At 40.6% G+C, this 27480-nt stretch overlaps 1 protein-coding gene across 1 annotated transcript; it reads right to left on the bottom strand.

Moving 5' to 3' along the window:
- Window positions 1–7623: 7623 nt before the first annotated feature.
- LOC146385061 (scavenger receptor cysteine-rich domain-containing protein DMBT1-like) lies at window positions 7624–26107 on the bottom strand. Its single transcript, XM_084929910.1, has 14 exons — window positions 26052–26107; window positions 24605–24705; window positions 14847–15221; window positions 13918–14349; window positions 13212–13526; window positions 12518–12949; window positions 11778–12092; window positions 10883–11314; window positions 10087–10401; window positions 9730–9938; window positions 9319–9467; window positions 8093–8335; window positions 7845–8004; window positions 7624–7746 (listed from the first exon to the last, which is right to left on the bottom strand). Exons 1-14 carry the CDS (start codon window positions 26105–26107, stop codon window positions 7624–7626), a joined length of 3657 nt encoding a protein of 1218 aa, XP_084786036.1.
- Between the last annotated feature and the right edge of the window lie 1373 nt (window positions 26108–27480).

Below are 27480 nucleotides of genomic sequence, written 5' to 3'. Positions count from 1 at the left end.
GGTGACCACAGTTGTGGTTCATTTCCAAAACATCCTACATTGTCCAACCAGATGGGTCCGCTGCCCTGTCCAAAAGCTGCATTTTGTGGTGCTGAACGAGCGCTTCCACAGCCCAGTTGTCTGCACACCACGTTGGCATCATTCAGGTCCCACAAATCATCACACACTGTGCCCCACTGTCCACTGTGGAAGGTCTTCACGCTGCCAGAGCAGATGCTGCTACCATTAACCAGATGGATCACCCATCTGGACTAGTGTGCTCCCAAGTAACTTGTGGTAGAGCTAGCACTTTTATTTTTGATATTTAAAATAAATGAGTACTTGTGGAAAGTTAAAAGCTGTTGCTCATTTGCTATCCACCTGCACACCTCCGCGGCTGGCTTCATCTCCACCACATGTTACTATACGAGCACTGGTTTGGTCCAGGAACAGGCGATACCAACCTTCCCAGTTTTTTATCTCGATCACAGTGTATATCCAAAATATTTTCGGCAGTCATCATTCAATGTGATGTAGTTCTGACAGGGTCCACACATTGGGAATTGATGCAGTCCATGCCTGAAGGACAAACTGTGTTTCCACAGGGAATCAGCACAGATTGGGAAGAGACGGACGGTCTGGTGTTGGAGGAAAGCTCCAGACATTTATATGATCCCGGTGTGTTGTAACAGATCTGAAATGATGTGCATGGTGAGTTTGAGAAGGAACACTCCTCATTGTTCACACAGCCCTTCTCTGCGGACCAGTGGTAACCTCGGTTACAGCAAGAAGAGTCACTGCAGATTTTTGGGTCATAGCTGGTGAGGCCTTCACCTACAAAGCCATCTTTACAGACACAAGCGAGTGCGCGGCCTTGTTCACGTGACTGCGAGCCGGTGGCTTCAGGATGACAAGAAGTACAGCTGGTAACATGAGTTCCTGCAGAAAGAAAAGCCATATGCTGATGCATTCATTTAAATAGAGGTTAAATGTTTTATGAGCCAGGATATTTTCCCCCTGCATTCATTCTTTCATTCACTACAGAGTGAGAGTGACACAAATCTGACAACATTCTTATGAATCAAATTATATATCAATCTATAAAATTATTAACATTATTCTCATATTTGTAAGTGCAAGACACTTACAGACACTAGAATAGAGAAACATGTCGGTCAAAGATGCAGCGAGGAGACTTTTTGGGTTAAAAACGTTCTATTTTTTAAAAATCAGATCTGACGATGACTGCCTTTTAAAAAACTTTTTAAAAATCCTAAAACTTTGTTAGTGTCTGTACTGAATCTTTAATTTCGAGTGAGTGTGAGCATGAGAATATATATATATATATATGACCTCTTTCTGTGTTTCTTTGTTGGAAGACATAAATTGCTCATTTATAACACTTATTATTATTATGTTATTATTATCAGTCTTGGCGTCTGAGTTGAAACGCGATATTTGCACGTTGTATATATTGTTTAACCTGATAATCTTACCTCAGGTTCCTCTTGTCAAATTCTCATCTGATAATATTTCAATTGATGCAAAGTGAACTTTAACACTGATCATCATGCATGTATTTCTCAGTTTATTTGCATTTATGTGACTGGCTTTAAAAAACTTGATTTTCATCGTCATACTGGCTTCTTGGAAAGCAGGACTTGTGCATCAAACTTGGCTGACCCAATCTGATTTATTGCATTTTTTGATACTGTCTTGTTACTTCTTATTGGAATAAATAGTATTACATAGTATCTCTTAAGTCGGTTGCAGTTTCTGCTTTGCTATATTTAAGTTAATGACAGCCTCCTTATTTTTTCTGAGAAATGCTTGCCAGAGAAGAGTCCAAAATCAACAGAAAGCTTTTTAAGAAGCCATATATTTATGTACACAAGGGCCTAAGTTGGAGGGAGGAGTTGGATTGAATACCCAAGGCCTCAGTAGCAGGAGGCCTGTTGCAATCCTAGAATGAAAATTTGGTTTTGTTTAACATTTTCTTACTCAAAATAATCAGTTTCTGGGAATGTTAATAAATTATATATAGGTGACTGCTAATATGCACTTTGAGTCATGTTTTTTAGTATAAGCACTGAGAATGAGGAAAAAGTTAACTGAGGAAAGTTAGCTGTTAACAAATGTATTTTAAAATAAAGGTGAGAGGAGCACAGTTGACTGAATGGTTTATGCAGGCAGCCGTTCTTACAGTCAGTAAGCCAATTCCCAGATGTGACCGCATGTCAAAATGAGCCATCACAGCTAAAAGGCATGAAAAGCAACCGTCCTTCATTTCCAAACAGCCAGACGGTGAATAAGCATCAGCGTCCCGTCTCCAAATGGTGTGAAACAAAGTGAGTTGATACAATAACAATCATTTGTACTGATAGCAGCTTGAACAGAAAGCAACACGTGTGAGAGATATGGCTATGACATGGTTATGGATCAAGAAAGACAGAAGAGCTCTCAAAGAGGGGTTCCAGAGTCATGTGCTACAACCCTGTTTACATCTCTCAGGATGTATTTAACACTCTGACTGTTATTAGATATGAAATAACCACAGTCAAACACAATTAGCTTCATTATAGGCTTGGTGCGTATTTTTATCTTCATCATGAATAGACTGATCTTCAACCGTTTTTTTTTTTCTTTTCACAACGGCACAGTGGTTAGCACTGTTGCCTCATAGCAAGAAGGTCCTAGTTCGACTCCACCACCTGGCTGGGACCTTTTCTGTGTGGAGCATGTTCTCCTGTGTTCGTGTGGGTTCTCTCTCTGGGTACTCTGGTTCCTCCCACAGTCCGAATACATACAGTTTGTGGGGTTATGTTAATTTGTAAATCCAAATTGTTGCCTCGAGGCAAGTGTTTAAAGTCCCTGTCAGTACTCTTGCTGTAGCATTTTGAAATACCTGGGTATTTAGATCCTCATCATTAATAGATTCGTCTTTACATGATTTTTATTGACTGACGGCTCTGTTCACTAAAGCAATGTGGCTGTCATATAATTTTGTTACAACATTTCTGAATTGGTGGATACATAGAAATAACAAAAACAAGGACAAATACAAATATAGAAATCTCTCATGTGAAATCTCCTTGAGTTTTTTCCTCTCACTGTACTGATCTTTATTTGTTAATAAATAATCAGGTCCTCAGATGACAGGAGGCTCAACAAGTCAACAAGGACAGGTTAAATAATAAATGAGGCTGTAAAATATCAGAAACTTGTCTTAGTGATTAAAATCTAATTGCAGAATCTTTTTGTCCTGTTTTCTCATGTTTATCCTGTTGTTCTTAAACTGGACAGGATACATTATGGAATGAAGCAAAGAAAAGACTTTTGAGAACAGGAAGTGCTCTCTTTAAAAAATGTACTCTTCACATCCCACAGCTGCTCACTCAAATATGTGAACGCTTGCTACCAAACAAATTTCCTGTAGATGAACAGTTAAAACAACCTTGAATTTTGAACCTTGACGTGTGTGTGATCATTTGATTCAGAAAGAGTCATAAATAATCATTTAGGAAATGAATATAATTACCACATTTGTCTTGGGCCTATGCCTATCAGTGACCATGTAATCTACTTTCCCTTTCATCATGGGAAGCCAAGTAGATGCACCCTTATGGAAAACACTGTCCTCAGCTGGAGAAAGGTAAAAAAATAAAATAAAAAAATTATACAGCGTAATCAGGGACCATATAATGACCAAAAATGTGCCTGAGAGCAGCACCACTTTGAGATTATTGTCCTGGATTTCACAACTTATCTTTGTGCCTGTGCGTGTGTGTATGATTGTGTGATAATCACTTCACCCCACCAATCATTCTGCTGAGTCAAGTGATCACTGTTATCTCACTGCTATCTCTCCTCTCTTCCTCAAAGCCTTTGTGTAAAACTCTGTTTCAGCCTCTCACTAAAGACTCAGGTGGGTTCTTTTACCCCCTGAATCCTCTTCTTTCTACTGGAATTAGAGTTTGTTTTTAGGTTTTATTATTGAGTTTATTATTAAGTATATTTGTCTCAAATTTGTTTTTAAAACTTTAAGTAAACTGTTTTTAGATTTAAATGTTTTATATAAATGTGATTTGACTAAATAAGAAGACACTTCCTACGTATTCTTTACATCTTAGAAACCACATGGTAATCCACCATAGGACCGCCAAGCAAAACAACACTATTGTACAAAAACACAGAGAAAAGATGAAAAATGTTTAAAAACAACATATAACAGATGGGCTGAAGAAGATGATTTTAAATAAAGGACATTTGTGGTGTTTTAGTCACAAAATCTTGAAGAATCATATTTTTTATGTTTTATATTTATTTGCACCAGAGTACCAAAAGAATTCATTAATTTTGGCAGTTTTATTTGCACAAACATTAATCTTGAATGTTTGACACTTCATGAAATGTCATATATATATATATATATATATATATATATATATATATATATATATATATATATATATTTGATAGGTCTGGTTGTTATCAGAGTTTTTTCTTTTTGTTCTTCTATTCAGTTATTTCCCCCTTTAAATTATAATTTGAGTAAAAAAAAAAAGCACTGGATTGGACTCTAGACCAGTCAATCAAAAAGTAAACTCAGAGACACGCCCCTGAAAACATTAGCCATTACATGACCTTCAGCCACAGCATTTATCACATCACTTAACGTCCACCAGTGTGATAGCTTTATTTACAATAAAATAAATGAAATGTGAGGGTAAATAGCTTACTAAACACAAATCCAGTGTTTTGTTGGAGGCATCAAATGTAATAACAGGAGAGTGTAATTTTTACTTTGGTGCCTACAGAGTAGCATGAAAGACAGATATATCATCCTGGTCTAAAAAGCATTATTTACCATTATTTAGCACTAATTAGGTGGTGCAGTTTGGTTGGTAACCTTTTGGAAAACTGTACAATTCTTGTAATTTTGTTTTTAACCTCCTAGGACCTGGCGTCCACATATGTAGACATCACATTTTGGGATGTCTAGACCAAAATACCTAATTTTGCTCTACAAGGGACTGATATCCACTTACGAGGACATTATACTGCCACTGTTCTATCAAAATTTAAAACGAATGTCCTCATATGTTGATCTCATTTTTCTCAGAAACAAAAATTAGGTTATAAAAAAAAAAATCAGGTAATTCTTTGTTTTTACATTCATTAGGTCCCAATCAGCCCAAATGGCAAAGAAAAATTAAAAATGCATGCCGTGAAAGAGTTCGGGTCTTAGGAGGTTAAATAATAAAGTCGAGATGTTATTGAAGTGCTGACCTTCAGCTTTAATTCAAAGGGTTTAACAAAACTATTAACTGCTTAGGAAGCCATTTTATACATAGTTCTGTATTTCAGAGGTTCAAAATTAACTAGATAAACTAACATAATTTTACATTTGAATACTTGGATGAGGATTCTTTGCTCTCAATAACTGCCTGAAGTTTAGAATCCATGAACATCACCAATCCCCCTCCGCGATTCGCTACCTTATCGTGGTGGAGGGTTTTGTGTGTTCCAGGGATCCCAGGGGCTGTGTTGTCTGAGGGCTTCTGCCCCCTGGTAGGGTCTCCCATGGCAAATTGGTCCTGGGTGAGGGACCAGACAAAGAGCGATTCAGAAGACCATTATGAGAAGAAAATCTAGGGAACAGTTCACCCTGCCTGGGATAGGGTTACCAGGGCCCTTCCCTGGAGCCAGGCTCAGGGACGGTCAAATGATGGCCTGACTAAGCTGTTAATGCTGTACTTTTGTAAAAACCTCTTGAATTCAAGCTGGAATCTGCACTTCGCTCATATCTAGAAAATTCAGTGTTGCAGTGTACAGAGGAAAGATCACAGAAACAGTCATTGTCCAAAAGCTTACAGACCTGATTTTCATCATGTAATACAAATGACAACCTCATGGTGACGCCAGAGGAAAAGTCATCTGTTAACCAAAGTCATTCAAATCCTTCTTTGACTGGTACCTGATACCCATGATACCCATCCCAAATTTAATGGCAGTTTATCAAAATATGGAAAATCTATAAACCAACCCAGAGAGGAATCCAGTGTTGTTGTTTTTGAAAAAGATTATATCAGTTCCAGTAATAAAGAAAATGTTTTGTGAATATAATAATAAGGTTGGATATAATGTACTTAGCATATGAAATAACATATTAAATTCTACAATGTATCATCAGTTTGATTAAATCATATAGAATGAATTTGAAAAAAGGATTTAATTACATCATAGAAAGTCTTTCTGATATTACAGGATGTTACAAGCTCACCGAGCTGATTTATCCCGCAAAACAAAAAGAAGAAATGGTGGCATTTATTACTTCTAGGCTGGACTACTGTAATTCATTATCAGGATGTCCTAAAAATTCCCTGAAAACCCTTCAGCTGATCGAAAATACTGCAGCAAGAGTACTGACACAGACTAGAAAGCGAGCAGATTTCTCCGATATTTGTTTCTCTTCACTGGCTTCCTGTTAAATCCAGAATCAGATTTAAAATCCTCTTCCTTACACACAAGGTCTAGAATAATTGGGCCCCATCTTATCATAATGATTTTATAGTACTGAATCACCCCATTAAAGCACTTCACTCAGACTACAGGCTTTATTGTGGTTCCTAGAGTATTTAAAAGTAGAATGGCAGGCAGAGCCTTCAGCTTTCATGCCCTTCTTCTGTAGAACAAACATCCAGTTCGGACTCGAGAGAAAGAAACCCTCTGTATTTTCAAGATTAGGCTTAAAACTGTCCTTTTTAATGAAGGTTAGTTAGGCCTGGGTAGGGTGACCCAGAATCCTCAGAGTTATGCTGCATAAGGTTTAGGCTGCTGGGGGATTCCCATGATACATTTAGTTTCTTCTTCAGTCACCTTTTCCACTCACCATGTGTTTATAGACCTCTCTGAATTCAGTTATTAGAAATGATTAATCTCTGGCTCTCCTCCACAGCGTGTTTTTATTCTGTCTTCCTGGCCTCACCCCAGCTGGTCACGGCAGATGGCCGCCCCTCGGTGAGCCTGGTTCTGCTGGAGGTTTCTTCCTGTTTAAAATGTGTTTTTCCTTCCCACTGTCACCAAAGCACTTGGCCATAGAGGTCATATGTTTGTTGGTGTTTTCTCTGTTTTCTTTGTATTATTGTAGGGTCTATACCTTACAACATAAAGCACCTTGAGGAAACAGTTGTTCTGATTTGGCACTTTATAAATAAAATTGCATTGAATTGAATTAATACCTTCTCTGCAATTTTCATACGGTGCAATGAAATCTAATGTGTATGATTAGAGTGTGTGAACTGTGATACGTGGTGGCTTTGCAGTTTATCACCCAGTTGGTTTCACATTCTAGCATCAAGGTATAGTTTTTACAAATAGGATGCATACCTTATTTGGACAGTTTGCAGTTATACAATGAAAAAAAAGCCCAAATGGAACATAATATCAAAAAATATGTGTAAAATATTTGTGAATATTATATTTAAATCATCTCTCTTCTGAAAACAGAGTTCTGGCAGTTAATATCACACTACAGAATGTTATTGGATGTTCCAGATCACTCAGCTGGCTTGTCCACTAAAAAAAAAGAAGAAGAAGAAGAAGAAAAAGTTGATATGGCAGTTATTAGTTTAATATAAATCACTATGTCAAGACATGAGCTCTGAATCCAGGTTTTAATTCATACTCACAAGTAATTGGTCCAATGGTAACGGGATTCATAAAAGCTGAGTTGGAAACAGAGCGATGTGCCCTACTTGTGCACGACTACAAAGGGCAAAAGAATGAGAAAAGAGATATAGGATTTAAACCAGAGAAACCATTTTGGATTATGGAGTACTGCTAAAGTGAAATGTGGAACTCACTGGTACACAGTTGTAGTTCCTCTGGTTACACAGGCTGAGGCTGCAGTGAAGATAAATGTCTCTGTATTCACCCTGGAGCAGGAAGAGCAGAGCAGAGAAACGAGCTCGGAGGGACGAGCCACTTTCAACTATTGACACCTTTTGGCGGTCAGTGGGACACCTGTGAGAGAGGAGGGAGGAGATCAGCAGGGTCCATACACTTCACTGTATCTCACAAAGCATTGGTGAGGTTGAAGAGATGCACATACTTGTTCTGGATGAGAGGATATTGTGTGGGATCATCAGGGTTTGGTGAGTGAGTGGCATAGCAGTCCTCCAGAACAGCTGCCAAAACTGGGTCTGTGTCCTCCACAGAGACGCCCACGTACAGAGGTGAACCCACTGGGAGGAAGACTTGGCCTGGTGGATAAGACTCAGTGTAGTTGGAGTTGCGGAACAGAGACATGGAGGCTCTAGCTTTTGGACCCGAACCTGAAATTCCTCCAGTGAACCTGACAAAGGGAAAGAAAATTATATAATGCAATGATCTCTCAGACACTACTTGCTCCTATTCTGTCTTTTTCCTGGTTTGTGTAAGAAGACAGCTTTGGATTTGTTTTCTTCAAAAGTCTGATGGTTCGAGCCCCAGCTCCTCCAGACCATATGCTGGAAATGTCTTTGGAGATGGTGCTAAACATGCATCCATTGGTATGTGAGCATGTGCAGATAAAAAGTGCTTCAAGTGAATATAATCAAGTAGTTGAACAAGTAAATTTGGCTTGTAGTGTAAAAGCGGTTTGTGTGTTTAATATTAGTGAAAAAGCACTGTCAAAATAACAGATTATATAGCTGATTTAATTTTAACACTAGAGTTTTAATCCAGTAAACATGTTTTGTTATGTTAACTGACAAATCTCCCTTTCTGACTGGAAAGAAGACTTTGTTTATTCTATTTTATAAACTTTATTTTATAAAGTCCAAGATATATATTTATTTTGAGCAAAAGGCAAAGTCTCTTGACGAAATTGTGCGACTAAAAAGACATTTGCACTGGTAAAACGCTGCCTCCTGGTGGTAAATGTTTGTTAAATTCTGCATCGAATAATTACAAAACATATCTTTAAACTACAACTAGGCAGCAAACTGTTAACTGGATTGAGTAAACAACTTAATGTGGAGCTTTCTAAACAAACTGTAACGCTGTTTGGAAAGTAGCCTCACAACTAAAAGCACTTAAATTTATGCATGAAGGATCTGAAAATGACTTTCAGTGGTCATGTTAAATTACAAACAGCCCACAGTAATGCATGCTTACTCTCTCATAAATGGTTAAAAGAAACACACACAGTAAACAAGATTCATCTTAATTATTGCAGTTTGGTAACAGAATGATTGAAAAGAGTGGGGTAATAACTATACTATTATGCACATGAGAGCCCTGAATTTTAGAGCTACATATACTAAGTGATGCTGCAGTTAAATTCAATGAACTTACAGGTCTGGCCTGATAGCTACATTCAGGCTGGCGTCTGTGTCCAGGGGATAAGCACAGGAGAAGGGAAGACCCACAGGAAGAGCGAAGGACAAATTAGCCAGTGGGTAGATGAATAAACTGTTGAAGTAGATGACATGTGTGCTGTTGATCTGAAAGACAAATGATGACATTTTCAGTCAGTTCAGAAATCATGTCACCTAGAGAAAGTCTAATCACCAGAGACATGTCCACACAGGTTAATACAGTGAATCCTAAGTCTCTGACTGCTGTTGCTCACTTTTTTCTCCTTGGATAACAAAAAAGCCATTTTATGCCAAAACACAGTCTACAGCCACCTTATCACAAATTAATTGAGCAGTAGTGTTTTTTAATGGGACAGTTAAACAATAGGAAAAAGAAATAAGTCTTTACCCTCAGCACATTTCCACAGGCACCTGCCCGAGCCTCCATTTCATACCAAACATAATCATCAAGGACTCTGACCCAGGAACAGTTGCTGGAAGCCAGGTTGCCCGAGAAGGGGTTCAAACCGGAGGATGACATGCTGCCCATATGCAGACCTACTTGGATTTTATCACGGCCACAAATTAACTGTGAAGTCTGGAGTGGAGGCTGCTGGACTAAAGAAAACGACATGAGGTCACTAATAAAACATGAAAGCAGATGAAATAGGAAATACCAAATGAGGCCAGGATGAGTACTTCAATGTCATAATATAAGATAAGATAAAAGATTTCATTATTTCAGTATGTAAGAACTTTAACTTACATTCACATACGACGCTGGCATCTTCATGGTGACCACAGTTGTGGACTCCAAGCCCGTTGTGTCTGCAGTCAGTTATTAATGATTCATTTCCAAAACATGCTACATCGTCCAACCAGATGGGTCCGCTGCCCTGTCCAAAGGCTGCACTTTGTAGTGCTGAACGAGCGCTTCCACAGCCCAGCTGTCTGCACACCACTTTAGCATCATTCAGGTCCCACAAATCATCACACACTGTGCCCCACTGTCCATCATTGAAGATCTCCACTCTGCCAGAGCAGCGGTTCTGACCGTTGACCAGCCTCACTGTTGAAGCAGCTAATAGAAAACCAAAAGAAGGAACACTGTCAAATTTTACTGGAGTATTTTTCGATAGTAGTATCTGTACTTCTACTTAAGTACAGAATTTCTATACTTTTGCTACCTGTAGTGGTGCTGTAAAAGATGCCACCACTACAACATGCCAGTTCATGAAATTTCTTGCTTCTTAGATATTCCAGGATCACCTGTAAGTGATATTATTGCAAAGTGGAAACTCTTAGGAATCACAGCAGCTCAGTCGCAAAGAATCCTTCTATGTCAAGTTACAGAGCAGTGTCTCTGTGAGGCACATAGTATGTTAAAGTGTCCAACACTCAGCTGACTGAATAACTGCAGTGCTCCAGACCTCCTCTGGCATTAACAGCTGTGCAAAAACTGTGCAACAGGAGCTTCTTGGCATGGGTTTCTGTTTTATCTCAAAGCCAGACAGTTACAAAGTTGGATTTCACTCTCTTTAACCCCACATGTTCATATTTACCTTCACAGATGACACCAGCATCCTCATAGTGACCACAGTCATGAGATCCAAACCCTCTGTGTTGACACTCAGAGAGCTTTGATTCATTTCCCGTGCATGTGACTTCATCTAACCAGATGGGTCCGTTGCCCTGTCCAAATTGTGCATTTGTTGTTGCTGAGAGGACCGTACCACAGCCCAGCTGTCTACACACCACCTGAGCATCCACCAGGCCCCAGGCATCGTCACACACCGTCCCCCACTGTCCACTGTGGAAGATCTCCACCCTGCCAGAGCAGGAGCTGTTTCCATTAACCAGGCGGACCTCCCCCTCGACTGCTGTACTGTTGCCCACTGGTGTTGTGGTAGAGATGTTAGCAGTCACATGTGTGGTGGTGAAGTTCTGCGGCCTTGGTGTTGTTGGAAAAACAGTGCTGTTGATTCCTGGTTGGACTGAAAGAAAAGTATCTTTGAACTCAAAGGACAAACTCAGTTTGCACTTCCATCTAAATTAATGAGGATAAGCTCTCATTAGTACATCTCAAAATTATTGTTTTTTCACAAACTCATTGTTTACTTTGCATTTGACTCCATGTGCTGCACAACAACTTTATATTTAAAAGGTGAATTAAAACAACAAATGACAATAGTTTTCTCATCAGTTAGATGTCAGCAGTAGGAAGTGGAGGATGGTGAAGGTGACAACATTTGTTTTGAATTTATTTATAATTTGTTGCTAATTACATAGTTTTTAGGGGCATTATCTGTGGATCCATGGAAATATTGCCATAGTAAGTGTATCTTTAGTTAAAAAATGGTAAATGGTAAATTAAAGCAAAAAATGAGAATAGTTTTCTCATCAGTTAGGTGTCAGCAGTAAGACATGGAGGGTACCTGAAAAATGCATAAAATTTACCTTCACAGATGATGCTGGCATCTTCGTTATGACCACAGTTGTGGACTCCAAGCCCGTTGTGTCTGCAGTCAGTTATTGATGATTCATTTCCAAAACATGCTACATCGTCCAACCAGATGGGTCCGCTGCCCTGTCCAAAAGCTGCACTTTGTAGTGCTGAACGAGCGCTTCCACAGCCCAGCTGTCTGCACACCACTTTAGCATCATTCAGGTCCCACAAATCATCACACACTGTGCCCCACTGTCCATCATTGAAGACCTCCACTCTGCCAGAGCAGCGGTTCTGACCATTGACCAGCCTCACTGTTGAAGCAGCTAATAGAAAACCAAAAGAAGGAACGCTGTCTATGGGAGTACTTCAGAGGAAATGTAGACTTATTAGAATAATATAACAATATAATAATATATATAATATATAATAATATAACATAATCATCTTTCTACTATTTATTTTACTTCGGCTGACAGGTGACAACATGTTATTTTTAATTTATTTTTAATTTGTTGGTAATTTGATAGTTCTTGGGGGCAGTGTCTGTGGATTCATGGAAATATCTTCATAGTAAGTTTATCTTTATTGAAAAATTTCTCATAATTCAAGACTAAAAGAAAAAATTGTTGTGTGGATAAAAACCTGTTGTAGTATGTAACTATAAATCATCTTAGTTCAGTGTTATCCCAAATGCACACACGAACAAAGTTGGATTTCACTCTCTTTAACCCCACATGTTCATATTTACCTTCACAGACGACACCAGCATCCTCATAGTGACCACAGTCATGAGCTCCAAACCCTCTGTGTTGACACTCAGAGAGCTTTGATTCGTTGCCCGTGCATGTGACATCGTCCAACCAGATGGGTCCGCTGCCCGGTCCAAATCGCGCGTTTGTTGGTGCTGAGAAGACCCTGCCACAGCCCAGCTGTCTACACACCACCTGAGCATCCACCAGGCCCCAGGCATCGTCACACACCGTCCCCCACTGTCCACTGTGGAAGATCTCCACCCTGCCAGAGCAGGAGCTGTTTCCATTAACCAGGCGGACCTCCCCCTCGACTGCTGTGCTGTTGCCCACTGGTGTTGTGGTAGTGATGTTAGCAGGCACATGTGTGGTGGTGAAGTTCTGCGGCCTTGGTGTTGTTGGAAAAACAGTGCTGTTGATTCCTGGTTGGACTGAAAGAAAAGTGTCTTTGAACTAAAAGGACAAACTCAGTTTGCACTTCCATCTAAATTAATGAGGATAAGCTCTCATTAGTACATCTCAACATTATTGTTTTCTCACAAACTCCTTGTTTACTTTGCATTTGACTCCATGTGCTGCACAACAACTTTATATTTAAATGGTAAATTAAAACAACAAATGAGAATAGTTTTCTCATCAGTTAGATGTCAGCAGTAAGAAATGGAGGGTACCTGAAAAATGCATAAAATTTACCTTCACAGATGACGCTGGCATCTTCATGGTGACCACAGTTGTGGACTCCAAGCCCGTTGTGTCTGCAGTCAGTTATTGATGGTTCATTTCCAAAACATGCTACATTGTCCAACCAGATGGGTCCGCTGCCCTGTCCAAAAGCTGCATTGTGTGGTGCTGAACGAGCGCTTCCACAGCCCAGCTGTCTGCACACCACTTTAGCATCATTCAGGTCCCACAAATCATCACACACTGTGCCCCACTGTCCATCATTGAAGATCTCCACTCTGCCAGAGCAGCGGTTCTGACCGTGGACCAGCCTCACTGACGAAGGAGCTAATAGAAAACCAAAAGAAGGAACACTGTAAATTTTAATGAAAGGTGGATCTATTAGAGCAATATAAAAAACAACACAATAATCTTTCTACTCTTTCTTGCATTGACTGACAGGCGACAACATTTTATTTAGAATTTAATTCTATTTAGTTTTTACTGAATTGGGTTCTTGGGGTGATTTTGTGTAGATTTATCGAAAAATTGTCATATTATGTTCATCTTTCATAAAAAAAAGTTGCTCATAATTCGCCTGAAAGAAAAAATACTTACCATGAAAAGCCTTATAGGTAAAAACCTGTAGTAGTATGTAACTTTAAGCCATCTTAGATAAATCTGACCCCAAATGCAGTCGGTAACAAAGCCGAACTTCACTGCACATGTTCATATTTACCTGCACAGATGACACCGGCATCCTCAGAGTGACCACAGTTATGAGATCCAAACCCGTTGTGGTGACACTCGGAGAGCGTTGATTCCATGCCTGAGCATGTGACATCATCCAACCAGATGGGTCCGTTGCCCTGTCCAAATTGTGCATTTGTTGGTGCTGAGATGACCCTGCCACAGCCAAGCTGTCTACACACCACATGAGCATTCACCAGGCCCCAGTTATCGTCACACACCGTCCCCCACTGTCCACTGTGGAAGATCTCCACCCTGCCAGAGCAGGAGCTGTTTCCATTAACCAGGCGGACCTCCCCCTCGACTGCTGTGCTGTTGCCCACTGGTGTTGTGGTAGAGATGTTAGCGGTCACATGTGTGGTGGTGAAGTTCTGTGGCCTTGGTGTTGTGGTAGGTAAAACAGGTGTAATTGTGTTCACCTCTGTTTAAAATAATAATAATAATAATAATCATGCAGTCAGAAACCACTGAACCAACTGAATCATCTACAGGTTAATCATATTTAAAGCATAAGATTACCTGCACAGTATGCAAGGTTGCATGTATATGGCTTCACAAGTTTGTAGACATAGTAGTTTGCATGGCAAAGTTTAACATGGATGGTGTGTGACTGAAAATAGCAGCAGCTGCCACTCCAAACATTGCACACAGTGCGATTCACAATTTCACCTGACCATGTGGGATGAGGTTGTGTCATCCACAAAGGCGCATGAGTTCCACACCTGTATGATTCGACACACCTCTCTGGAATACGAGCACTGGTTTGATTCAAAAACAGGCGATACCAGCCTTGCCAGTTTATATATTGATCACAGTGTAGGACCTCAGTATTTGTGTTATTTGTTGAACGCCAGTCATCATTCAATGTTGCATAGTTCTGACAAGGGTCCACACATTGGGAATTGATGCAGTCCGTGCCTGAAGGACAAACTGTGTTCCCACAGTAGAACTGGACAGATTGGGAAGAGGCAGCTGCTCTGTTCTTGGAGGAAGGCTCCAGACATTCGTATGAGCCTGGTGTGTTGTGGCAAATCTGAGGTGGTGTGCATGGTGAGATTGGGAGGGAACACTCATCAATGTCCACACAGCCCTTCTCTGAGGACCAGTGGTAACCTCGGTCACAGCAAGAAGAGTCACTGCAGAGTTTTGGGTCATAGCAGGTGAGGCCATCACCTACAAAGCCATCTTTACAGATACATGAGAGGGCATGGCCGGTGAAGGTGTCACCTCTTTCCTGTGACTCCAAGCAGGTGGCTTTGCCATGACATGAATCACAGCTGGTCACAGGAGTCCCTGCAGACAAAATAGTCACAGCATTTCAGTGGTCACAGCACTTAAATACAAGTAAGAATTTTTGATTCATAATCATTTTGAAAAATCTTTTGAAATCTCACCACAGTGTAAAATAGCTGAATTTAAAAAGAAGAAAGATTTGAGTAATTTGTTGTAATTTAGATAATTCATCAAAATAACTCTTTGGAGGCATTTCACGTCACTGTTGAATACTCTTACTGAATATGAGGTAAATATTTGTCTACTTTCAAACTGATATTTAAATAACATACCTTACCTAAAAAATTTCTAAAGGAGAAATGTGAAAATGTAAAATTAGCAAATTCATTATAGTTTGTCTGGAGCAAATATTTAATTAGTGTCTTAATTAGAGGCACAATAATTGACGAAGGAAAAAGTACCATTATAATAATTACATCAGTCCATTTAGAAAATGAATTTATGTCTAACTAGAGATGATTTACCTGAAGAAGTTCCTGTGAAAATATGCACAAGTATGAGTAAGAACAGTCCAGAAGGCGTTCCCATTATTGATCACATCCACGACTCAAACTGCATGAAAAAGACAAAGGAGATGTTTTAAAACTGCATTTTTACATTATGCCATCTTATTCTGTATTAAATCTATAACTTCTGATGTGTCTGTACTTACCCTGGAGAGACTCTGAGAATCCAGCGCTTAAGCTCACAGAGAGTCTGAGGATGAGAATTTATTGTCCTGTTTCTGTGTGCAAAGGACAAATAGAAGTGGTTGATGGGGAAATATATAAGTAGGTAAGACAAAGAACCTATTCATATGGCATCAAAGGAGTTACTCATTAATCTAAAGAAAGAAAAAGAATCACGTCCACAATGAAAGGGCACATCCACAAAGCCCGAGTCAGTCATTTTTATGGTACAACAAATTGATGTTTGCACAATCCAGCATTTTCTCACACTTTGCTCATTTATAACCATCTCAGAAGATAAAGAGTACACTAAGTTTTGTGCAATGAAACTATCTGCCTGACATTCAGAAATGTTGTTTGATCCAATATTCTTATCTCAAGTTCCTGTTGGCATCTAGACTTTCAACTATTCAATATTTCCAGTGACATCAGGTGAACCCTGCTAATAATCATGCATGAATCAAAATGCCCCAGCACATGTAAGTACTTTTACAGTTAGACCCAAAAGGTTTTGGATAAAGACTTGCTGTTGTTGTAAGTTTGACCAAACATTGATGTTGTGAAAGGCTTTCATCTTTAATATGAGGGGCTTTACAAACATTTTGCTTTATTGGTTTAGAACTTACAGCTGCTTGTGCATGTGTTTCTTTGCCTTCAGGTTTGTATTGAAAAGTTGCTCTGTTGGATTGAAATCGGCAGCTCAACAGTCTGACTGACTTGGCCATTGAAGATTATTCCTTTCCTTTGTTCTGAGAAATTTGGGGGTTGCTTTTGCAGTTTCTTATCATTATCTGAACAGAGCCATGCATACAATCCATCTATTATTCTTAAAGACATCTCTTCACTGTAAACTGACAGTCACACACCTACCTCCTCAAACGTGTTCTTGACTTGGTTAGATGTTATGAAGTTATTTTTCTTAACCAAGGAAAGAATTCTGTGATCATCCTTTTTCATCTTCTGAGCTCCTTCAGGCGTTTTGATGTTGCTAAGCTGACCAGAATGTACCAGATTGTTTATATATATATATATGTAGATATATATATATATATATCTACATATATATATATATATATATATATATATATATATAATGAATAATAATAATGGATTGGATTTATATAGGACACAACGACCAGGACAGAGAGCCCGGGGATCGAACCAGCGACCTTCCGGTTACAGATACGCTTCCCAACCCCCTGAGCCAAAAAATTCCCCACTCGCCCCTGCGGGTGGTCAATCCTTCAAGCTCGGGTCCTCTACCAGAGGCCTGGGAGCTTGAGGGTCCTGCGCAGTATCTTTGCTGTTCCTAGGACTGCGCTCTTCTGGACAGAGATCTCCGATGTTGTTCCCGGGATCTGCTGGAGCCACTCGCCTAGTTTGGGAGTCACCGCACCTAGTGCTCCGATTACCACTGGGACCACCGTCACCTTCACCCTCCACATCTTCTCGAGCTCTTCTCTGAGCACTTGGTATTTCTCGAGCTTCTCGTGTTCCTTCTTCCTGATGTTGCTGTCATTCGGAACTGCTACATCGATCACTATGGCCGTCTTCTTCTGTTTGTCTACCACCACTATGTCCGGTTGGTTAGCCACCACCATTTTGTCCGTCTGTATCTGGAAGTCCCACAGGATCTTAGCTCGGTCATTCTCCATCACCCTTGGGGGCATCTCCCATTTTGACCTTGGGACTTCCAGGTTATACTCGGCACAGATACTATGCCGGCCACTTGGTTATGGCGTTCCATGTATGCCTTACCTGCTAGCATCTTGCACCCTACTGTTATGTGCTGGATTGTCTCTGGAGCATCTTTACACAGCCTGCACCTGGGGTCTTGCCTGGTGTGATAGACCCCAGCCTCAATGGATCTTGTGCTTAGTGCTTGTTCCTGTGCTGCCATGATTAGTGCTTCCGTGCTGTCTTTCAGTCCAGCTTTGTCCAGCCACTGGTAGGATTTCTGGATATCAGCCACCTCCTCTATCTGTCGGTGGTACATACCGTGCAGGGGCCTGTCTTTCCATGATGGTTCCTTGCCTTCCTCCACTTTCTTGGGTTTCTGCTGCCTGAGGTATTCACTGAGCACGCTGTCAGTTGGGGCCATCTTTGTGATCTATTCGTGGATGTTCCTTGTCTCATCCTGGACTGTGGTGCTGACACTCACCAGTCCCCGGCCTCCTTCCTTCCGCTTAGCGTACAGCCTCAGGGTGCTGGACTTGGGGTGAAACCCTCCATGCATGGTAAGGAGCTTTCTTGTCTTTATGTCAGTGGCTTCTATCTCCTCCTTTGGCCAGCCTATTACTCCAGCAGGGTACCTGATCACGGGCAGGGCGTAGGTGTTGATAGCCCGGATCTTGTTCTTACCATTCAGCTGACTCCTCAGGACTCGCCTGACCCTCTGCAGGTACTTGGTGGTTGCAGCTTTCCTAGCGGCCTCTTCATGGTTCCCATTTGCCTGCGGGATCCCCAGGTACTTGTAACTGTCCTCTATGTCTGCAATGTTGCCTTCTGGTAGTTTGATCCCCTCTATTCTGGCTACCTTCCCTCTCTTTGTTATCATCCGACTACACTTCTCCAGCCCGAACGACATTCCGATGTCATTTTTGTATATCCTGGTGGTGTGGATCAGTGAATCGATGTCTCGTTCACTCTTGGCATACAGCTTGATGTCATCCATGTACAGGAGGTGGCTGACAACTGCTCCATTCCGTAGTCGGTATCCGTAGCCAATCTTGTCAATTATCTCACTGAGGGGGTTAAGGCCTATGCAGAACAGCAGTGGGGACAGAGCATCTCCTTGGTAGATCCCGCATTTGATGGTGACTTGTGCTATGGGCTTGAGGTTGGCCTCCAGTGTTGTCCGCCACATCCCCATTGAGTTCCTGATGAAGGCTCTCAGGGTCCTGTTGATCTTATATAGTTCTAGGCATTCCAGGATCCAGGTGTGGGGCATTGAGTCATAGGCCTTCTTGTAATCAATCCAGGCAGTGCACAGGTTGGTCAGTCTGGTCCTGCAGTCTCGGCTGACTGCTCGGTCTGCCAGTAGCTGGTGTTTTGCGCCTCTGGTATCCTTTCTGTGCCCCGCTCATGTATTGACCCATGTGCCTGTTCATCTTAGCCGCTATGATGCCTGACAGGAGCTTCCACGTGGTGCTGAGGCAGGTTATTGGTCGGTAGCTGGAGGGGACCGGTCCCTTCTGGGGGTCCTTGAGGATCAGGACTGACTTCGGTTAGCCATTCCGGGTGTCTCTCGTCAACTAGCAGCTGGTTCATTTGTGCTGCCAGGCGCTCGTGGAGTGCAGTCAGCTTCTTCAGCCAGTAGGCGTGAACCATGTCAGGGCCTGGTGCTGTCCAACTCTTCATATTGGAGACCCTTTCTTGGATATCTGCCACTGTGATGGTTACTGGACCCTGTTCAGGGAGGTTGCTATGGTCTGCCCTCAGATCCACTAGCCACTGAGCATTGCCGTTATGGGTTGCGTCCTTCTCCCATATGCTCTTCCAGTATTGTTCCGTCTCCAGCCTTGGTGGTGCTGTTCTCATATTGTTCCCCTGCCACTGAGAGTACACCTTGGCTGGTTCCGTGGAGAACGGCTGGCCAAGGCTGTGAGTCGTTGCTTGGCAGTTTCCAAGACCTCAGGTATGGACAGCTTCCTGTACTTCTTAGGCACCTTCCTCATTGCGCCTTTCTGCAACTCCGATAGTTGGCTAACCTCCCTCCGTGCTACCTTGGTCTTAGCCTCTAGCCTCCTTCTCCATGGAGGGTACTGCCCCTTGTGGCTGTTCAACTTGTAGCCAAGCATCTCACTGATCACTGCTGCCGTATTGTAGATCAGCTTGTTATTGTCGGTAATCGTGGCTGTAGGTATCATCCGTAGTGCTGCATTAACATCATCTAGCAGACCTTCTGAGGATCGTTCTCCTATCGCACTTGGGGCTTGGTACCCAATCTCGGGTGGGGGTGATGATATCTCCCCCCTGACCTGGCGTCCTGGCTCCCCCTTGCCGTAGCATTTATGTTGTACCTTGTCAATCTCTAGCTGTGAGAGCAGTCCCTTCTTTCAAATGTTGGAACACTGAGCTACTAGTTGTTTCGCCGTCATTGTGGATGTTGGGTATCGAAGAATCCATAGGTCCCTCATCCTATTCATGTAACCCCTTCCGCCAGGGTTACTTGCATAGTAGCATTCCAACAACGCCCTGTTTTTGTCTCTTGCCCACCGATGCCTTCTTGTTCCAGTAGCCCACTTCTCGTCAGGGTGCCCTGGTTCCTCAACACCTGATGCGGACCTTGTTGATCCAGGCGACGTCCGAGCTGGCATGCCTTCATATTTATCTGTCTCGCTCATGTCTGCGGTAGGCTTGCTTAGCATAGGGGGTCTAGCCTTATATATATATATATATATATATATATATATATATATATATATATATACATATATATATATATACACACACAAATACAAACACACATAAAATCATCTGTACAGATGCAAAAATACCACAAAAAAAAGGTGCCATTTTCAAAAAGCAGATAGACCACACTGTATATCACGTTTGTTCTTTTGTGTGTTGTTCTCTATATTTATCCGACTGGCTTTAAAAAACTGGTTTCAATAAATCAAATTGGCTTCTTTGAAAACAGGAGTGGCTCACTTTAACCTCTATTTGACTGACCGTTCTCATTTTCTAGTTCAATTTATTTTACTTTTATTATACTGGCATGTCACTTCTTATCATTACTTAGTGGAATAAACACCATTACACAATATTTATTCAGAGAATTCCTTGTTCCCCATTTTGATTAATGATTGACTTCTTCTTTATTCGATTACAAGAAAAGTTTGATAGTAATATTTTTACAGCACTTTGTGACTGTAAGTACCAAAGAGCACCAACGATGTTCCAAATAGAAACTAAACTTTCAGCCCTTCAGGAAGGAACGTTATTAAGAAAGCACATATTTGTGTTCCTCTCAGGATGTATTTAACATTGACTGTGGAGACCAAAGCAAAACATAAAGCACTATACATCACAAAACATAGATGTGAGAGTAACACTGCAATAATCATCTTGAGCTTTATCATTAATAGATTCCTTTTACATGACTTGCTTTACTGTAACATTTTATTTCATAACTGAACCTGTTTAATCTAAAAGGTCAGGCTATATACATTTTCTTCTTTAATTTTCTCTTTCACACCATGTGCCTGTAACACACCACTCCAGTCTTTCTTTTTAAAACTGCAAAACTGGCACAAATGTTGACACTGATTATTTCAGTAATATATTCAGTGACAATCTGTTTTTAATGCCAGTCCAGCCAGTCTTTCAGAGTTACTAAAACACAGATAATCAGCTATTCTTAGTTTTTATGCAGGTCTTGACAGGTTTGACATAAGAGGTCTTTAAGAGCACAGAAACTTAATGTCTTGGAGACATGGGACTTTCTCGTTTCTCTGTTTAGTGCCTCTTCTCATCCTGCAGATCAGTCTCATTAAGTCATGTTAGAGGATGTCTTAAATTCTAAAATACATCTGCCTCCTTTGCAGAAATGTTTTTACCTCTGATGCATGAAGTTAGTTTTCCATGCTGCTGAAATATATATATTAAAAAAATCACCTAATGTGGACTCTACATGCTTGTATCACCTCCGATATCATTAGATAGAGTAGCAGTTGGCTGGCAATATCAAGCAATATCAGTGTTGCCATACGAAATTTCTTTAAAATTCATAGAATTAGCCTCTCACACTAAGACGACTGGGATCGGTTCTGTTCTCATTCTGCGTTCTCTTGTGTCTGGTTTCCTGTGTTAGTATCTCTCTTTGAAGTCAGTCTTGTCTCCATGTTAATTTGTCTGTTCCCCAGTCATGTCTCTGTGTAGCCTATCATGCCTGGGAAGTTCTGTCCCTCACACTCCCACCTTGTTCTGTGTAATTCTAATTTTGTCTCTGTCTTGTTTATTCACCTGTTCTGCAGTCGGGTCGTGTTTCCCTCACTCCCTCTGTTCCCTGTGTTTTGTCAGTCTGTGTCTCAGTGTTTGTTTCGCTTCATGTTTTACTTTGATAGACACTTGTGTTGTGTGCAGAGATGGGCAGTAATGCGGTAGCTTTACTGTAATCTAATTACTTTTTTCAAGTAATGAATAATGTAAGGGATTACTATTGCAAAAAAGTAATTAGACTGCTGTTACTTTCCTGTAAGTATGCTGCGTTACCGCGTTACTAAACCATCGTGATTTTGTTTGTGAGAGTGTCTCATGACAATGACGTAAGCGTGTGCAACGTCCATGGCAGCAACAGACGTGTGTAGATCAACAATGGATAATATGGATTGCAGCAGAGAGTACGACCATGCAGCGTTTAAACCGTGGAAATACTTACATTACTTTAAGTTTTATTCTGTAAAAAGTGACAAAAACATTAGAGTCTGCTGTACACTCTGCGTGGGAAGAAAACGTCTCTCTACAGTGAAAAATTAAACTTCAAATCTGAGCAAGCACCTAGCAAGCCGCCATGGGAATGTGAAGTTCACAGAGAAACCCCCGTATCCCCACTGACATGACCACTGTCGCACCAGGCAAACCTCCACCCGCCCCACTCCTGCTAAACAGGTGAAGCTAGATTTAAGAGCGACAGGCCTTAGTGCCCCTGAATCTTTGATTTAATTTATTTTTTGCTGTTTTACTTTCATCTATTTGAAAGAGTGAGTGTAAACACAAAACATTATTTTATTTTACATGCTGGAAAATGCAGAAAATAGGTTTAAATGTTAAACATTTTCTTCAAGTCAAAGGCAGTTGCATATGATTTAATTTTTGCTTAATGCAATGTGCATAAAATTAAAAGATTAAAACTAATAAAACAATTTTTAAAAAGAGGCTTTCCATTTGATTTAATTTTATATGATGGATTATGCATGAAATGTAGAATTGGGCTGAAAGGTCTATTGCATTATTAAGTACTCGGGTTTATCATGTTTTTGAATTACTTTTGAAAATAAGCAATCAGTAAAGTAACTGGATTACTTTTTTGGAGACGTAATCAGTCATTAGTAACTAGTTACTTGACCAACACTGGTTGTGTGCAGCATGTTCTGTTTTGTTTCCCTGTCTCATTAGTTAGATAACGTCCTGAGAGAGACAATCACATGTGCAAACTTGATTATATTTCTGCCCTGGTAGAGGCTCTGACATTTATTTGTATAATAACAAATAAAAGTGGTAAAAGGACACAACTTTGAGAGGATCCGATGGAAGATAAAAGCACATCTGATAAGATATTGTTGACTTGTTAAGTGTACTGGTGAGATGTCTTGCTAAAATATGGGGCTGAATACAATTAAAAGCAGATGAAAAATGTGCAAAAAGCACAATGTCCACAGGTGGAAACACAGCTGACACTAATCTGACTGACAAGACAGGGGAAGCAAAACTGAACATAATGCACATTAAACAGAAGACTATCAAAGTAAAACAGGAAGTACAAACACTGGCAGACTAAGAAAATCGTAAACACAAAAACTGGGTTGAGAAGTATTTGATACATGAAGCTAAAATTTCACAGCTCTCATTGTTTATGTTTAAACTTTTGCATAAAAAAAGATGAAAATATTCTAAAAATGTGTTAATTTGAAATGGGTTGTCCGTATACTCTTTTGAAACTTTTGATTCACACCCACATCAAGTTTCAAGATTCTTTGTCTTTGTTGTCCAACAACAGAAAATTTGTTTTGCCAGAATTCAAATTTTAGTGCAGAGCTGAACTTTGTAGCCTAAAGTGTGGGCAACATCCGGCCAGTTGGTTCTCTGTGATCTGACAGGCTGGTATGAATCACAACTGTCATCCTTGTTGTGGGGCCACAGAAAAAGTGAGCTGCTTTTGATCTTCATCATTAATAGATCTGTCTTTACATGATTTTTGTTGACTGCTCTGGTCACTGAAGCAAAATAGGTGTCATAATAAAATTGCTTTTTTTTTTCAAGTGTTTCTGCATTGTGGTTTTAAAACACATTTGACTGTTGCAAGAACAGCTATATCTATAGGCTCCTCTTGGTCATGTGAATCTTTTATCTGTTTATTTATTCATTTCTATTTGTATTATTTCAGTTATTACATTATATGTGGTATAGTTAAAAAAAAACATACAAACAAACACAATAATTAGAAAATACACAGATGCATAAATTAACAATTCTTTTATAGAGTGAGAGAAAGAGAATTAGTGTGAGAATGTTTGTGTCTTTGTCACCAATGTACTTGAGAATGAAGGGGGGAAGCTGCAGCAAGACCAGGGAGGCCAAAGGATGAGAGTCCCAGAGGACCAGAGGTAAGGAGCAGTCGAGCCTGCTAGAGGCCGGCTACCCTGGTACGAATTGAGAATAGGGTCCATGAACTATTAAGACAGCCCAGAATTCTGAATTTTGGCATGTATGACTCATCTTTTTCAGAAAGGTTCATAAGATAAGATTATCATTTGTGTTGTTGGAATGTTAACCTTCGGAATGTAGGTTAACATTCTGAATTTCACAACTTTTCTTTGCATGTGTGTTTTTCCAGGGGTGTGGCTGGTGTTCCATTTTTCTGATAGTAATTACCTCACTTCTTTCCTATCAATAATCACCACACCTGCCCAAATAATTCCACCAACTCAAGTTGTCACTGTTATCTCAATATCTCTGATAGAAGCTGTTTGTGACTCTGGAGGTGTAACTGACCTGAGGCACCGACCAGAAGGCAGTGGATTCTCAGTTGTGGTGTCACAGACAGCGGTGGCAGACGGTGGTGTTGCGGGAAAGTAGGACCCAAACGCAGGACTCTGATGCAGATGAACAGTGAGTTTTATTAACAGTGAACGGTGAAACAACAACTATGTACATTCCCAGGCACTGTGGTCCCAGTGGTGATTCCTCCCCAGAATCCTCACACAGCACATACAGCACTTTAAAATAACATAGTTGACCAAAGTGCTTTCTAATAATAAAAAACAGAGATAACAGTTAAAAAACATACATTAAACAGACAAAGAAATATATATAAATAAAAATAAAATAAAAAAAGAAGAAAAAAAAATCAGTATATCTTAAATATTAAGACATGAGTAAAATAAACAATAAAATATACAATGAATAAAATTAACAAAATAAATAGATTAAGAGCGACCAGTTACTGACTACAAGCTGACTCTGTGTCATGGCTACTGGACGGACTCACGCGCAGACAGTTCTTTCTTTGAGAACAAAAGGAGATTATTTATTTACAACAGGGATCACCTCAGTGCTATATATATGTACAGTGAGTTGGGAGGGGGGGGTCCAGGGCTCCAGGGAGAGAAGGGGGGGGGGGAATCCACACACACTTCCTCTTCCACACAGTCACCGCCACAGCTCCTCCGCACACACGCACTCCTCTTCAGCCGCACTCGCTCCAAAACTCCACACACGCTGCCACACCCGGGCAGGTCCCGTGATTTGGTCCAGAAGAGGGATATCTACACACAGAATTTCAACGTTAGTTCCACAGCAAAATACACACAGGGGATTCCTTTGATAATGCCGAGAGCACAAACTCAGGAGGTTCAACGTTCCAGCGGTGAGCTGCTCTGTGCCACTGCCTTAAATAGCAACTGGGGAAATCAGCCAGATCAGCAGCAGGTGGAGACAATCACACAGGTGCGTGGGCCAAGAGCAAGAGCCCGTAACGAGCTCCACCCAGGCAGAGAGGAGGAGGAGAGACAAAGAAAACAAAAACAAAAAAGAACAACAACAACAAAACCTGTAGCCAGCGTGAGCCAGAGAGACACAGGGACCGTGACACTCTGGTACTATTCCTAAAAAGCCTTGGAAAAAAGGTGTGTTTTTAAAATGATTTGAACATTTCAAGTGTTGGGGCCAGCCTAATATGGAGGGTCAGCTTATTCCATATTTGTGGGCCACAACAGCGAACGCTCAGTCCCCCCGGTGTTTCAGTCTCGACATGAGGACAGCAAGGAGTGACTGGTCAGTTGATCTGACAGACCTTCGTGGTATCGGTGTAGAAGGTCTGACAGATAAGAAGGAGCCAGGCCATTTAAAACTTTAAAAGCAAACAATAAGATTTTAAAATTAATTCTAAAATGGACAGGCAACCAGTGTAAAGAGCAAAGAACTGGAGTAATGTGCTCACGTTTGCGTGTCTCTGTCAGCAGGCGAGCAGCAGCGTTCTGGACCATTTTCAGGCATGTTAGTGAGGCCGGATCAATACCAACATAAAGTCCATTACAATAATCACGGTGAGTGGTCACAAATGCATGTAAAACTCTCTCCAAGTCACAAAAAGAAAAAAAAGGTTTGACTTTAGAGAGCTGCCTCAGCTGAAAAAAAGCTCACCGCTGTATTTACCTGTTTATCTATTTTAAGAGCTGTGTCGATTTTTATTCCAAGGTTGGTGACAATTGGTTTGACACAGGATGTGAGAGGACCCAAGTCAGATGGTGGGACACCAGGGCCACTCGGCCCAAATATAATGACCCCAGTCTTCTTTTCATTAAAATTTAAAAAATTCAGAGCCAGCCATGCTCTGATATCCTTAAGACATTCTTAAATAGGCCTGAGGGGGTTAGGGTCATTGTGTTTCAGGGGTAGATAAATTTGACAGTCGTCTGCATAAAAATGAAATGAGACTCTATATTTTTTTAATAATATGGCCAAGGGGAAGTAAATAAATGCTAAAAAAAAAAGAAGAAGAAGAAGGGGCCCGAGGATGGATCCTTGAGGTACACCACATGGGAGGGGGGCGGAGAATGAATAAAATTTCCCAAGTGAGACAAAGAAACTTCTGTCAGACAGGTATGACTTGAACCACTCCAAGGCAGTGCCTCTAATTCCGACATGATGTTCTAGGTGGGAAATTAAAATGTTGTGATCTACTGTATCAAAAGCTGCTGTGAGATCCAAAAGCACAAATAAGACAGAATTCCCAGAGTCAGCAGTTAGTAAGATATCATTAAAAACTCTCAAAGTGCAGACTCTTTGCTGTGAAGTGCTTTAAAATCTGCTTGAAATACCTCAGAAATGTTTTGACTCGTTTAAAAAACAGTCCAAACGGTGAAAAAATTACAATTACTTCTTAATTGTTGTTCTTACTACTTGAGTTATTCCTGTTAAAAGTAGTTTTAAAACCTACTGCATCATAGAGTGCACTTTATTTTTTACACACTGCTTGCATTTTGGTTTAGTTTTTGTCAAAGAGATAACAACACAGTGTAACATGTCATGTGTTGCTTTTTCATCTGAGGTTTTATTTAAATTATTTCAAAATCTGGTGAAGACTAGATGACTTTTTAACTTGTGTCCTGATGTGTAAAACTAGAACAGAAAGATGGTGTACTTTTTTTTAAACGACTGCATTCTGGGGAGAGTTATGAACAGACTATGAAAAGATGTGGCAGCAAACTGGAAGGAAAACTAGCAAAAATAAAACTAATAGAAATGGAAAAGAACCCCGAACCAGCTCTTCAGTTGCAGCACCGTTGCATGGTCATCCCAAGGATCATGCCCATGACAAGTGATGATAACTAATGATCATTAAATAGAAGAATAAATGATAAGAACTA

The sequence above is a fragment of the Perissodus microlepis genome, chromosome 6, assembly GCF_051167445.1.
Source record: "Perissodus microlepis isolate ML-2025 ecotype Zambia chromosome 6, ASM5116744v1, whole genome shotgun sequence".
NCBI classification, from domain to species: Eukaryota; Metazoa; Chordata; class Actinopteri; order Cichliformes; family Cichlidae; genus Perissodus; species Perissodus microlepis.
Note: the sequence above shows the minus strand (reverse complement) of the source record. Positions and strands in the feature narration are given on the sequence as shown.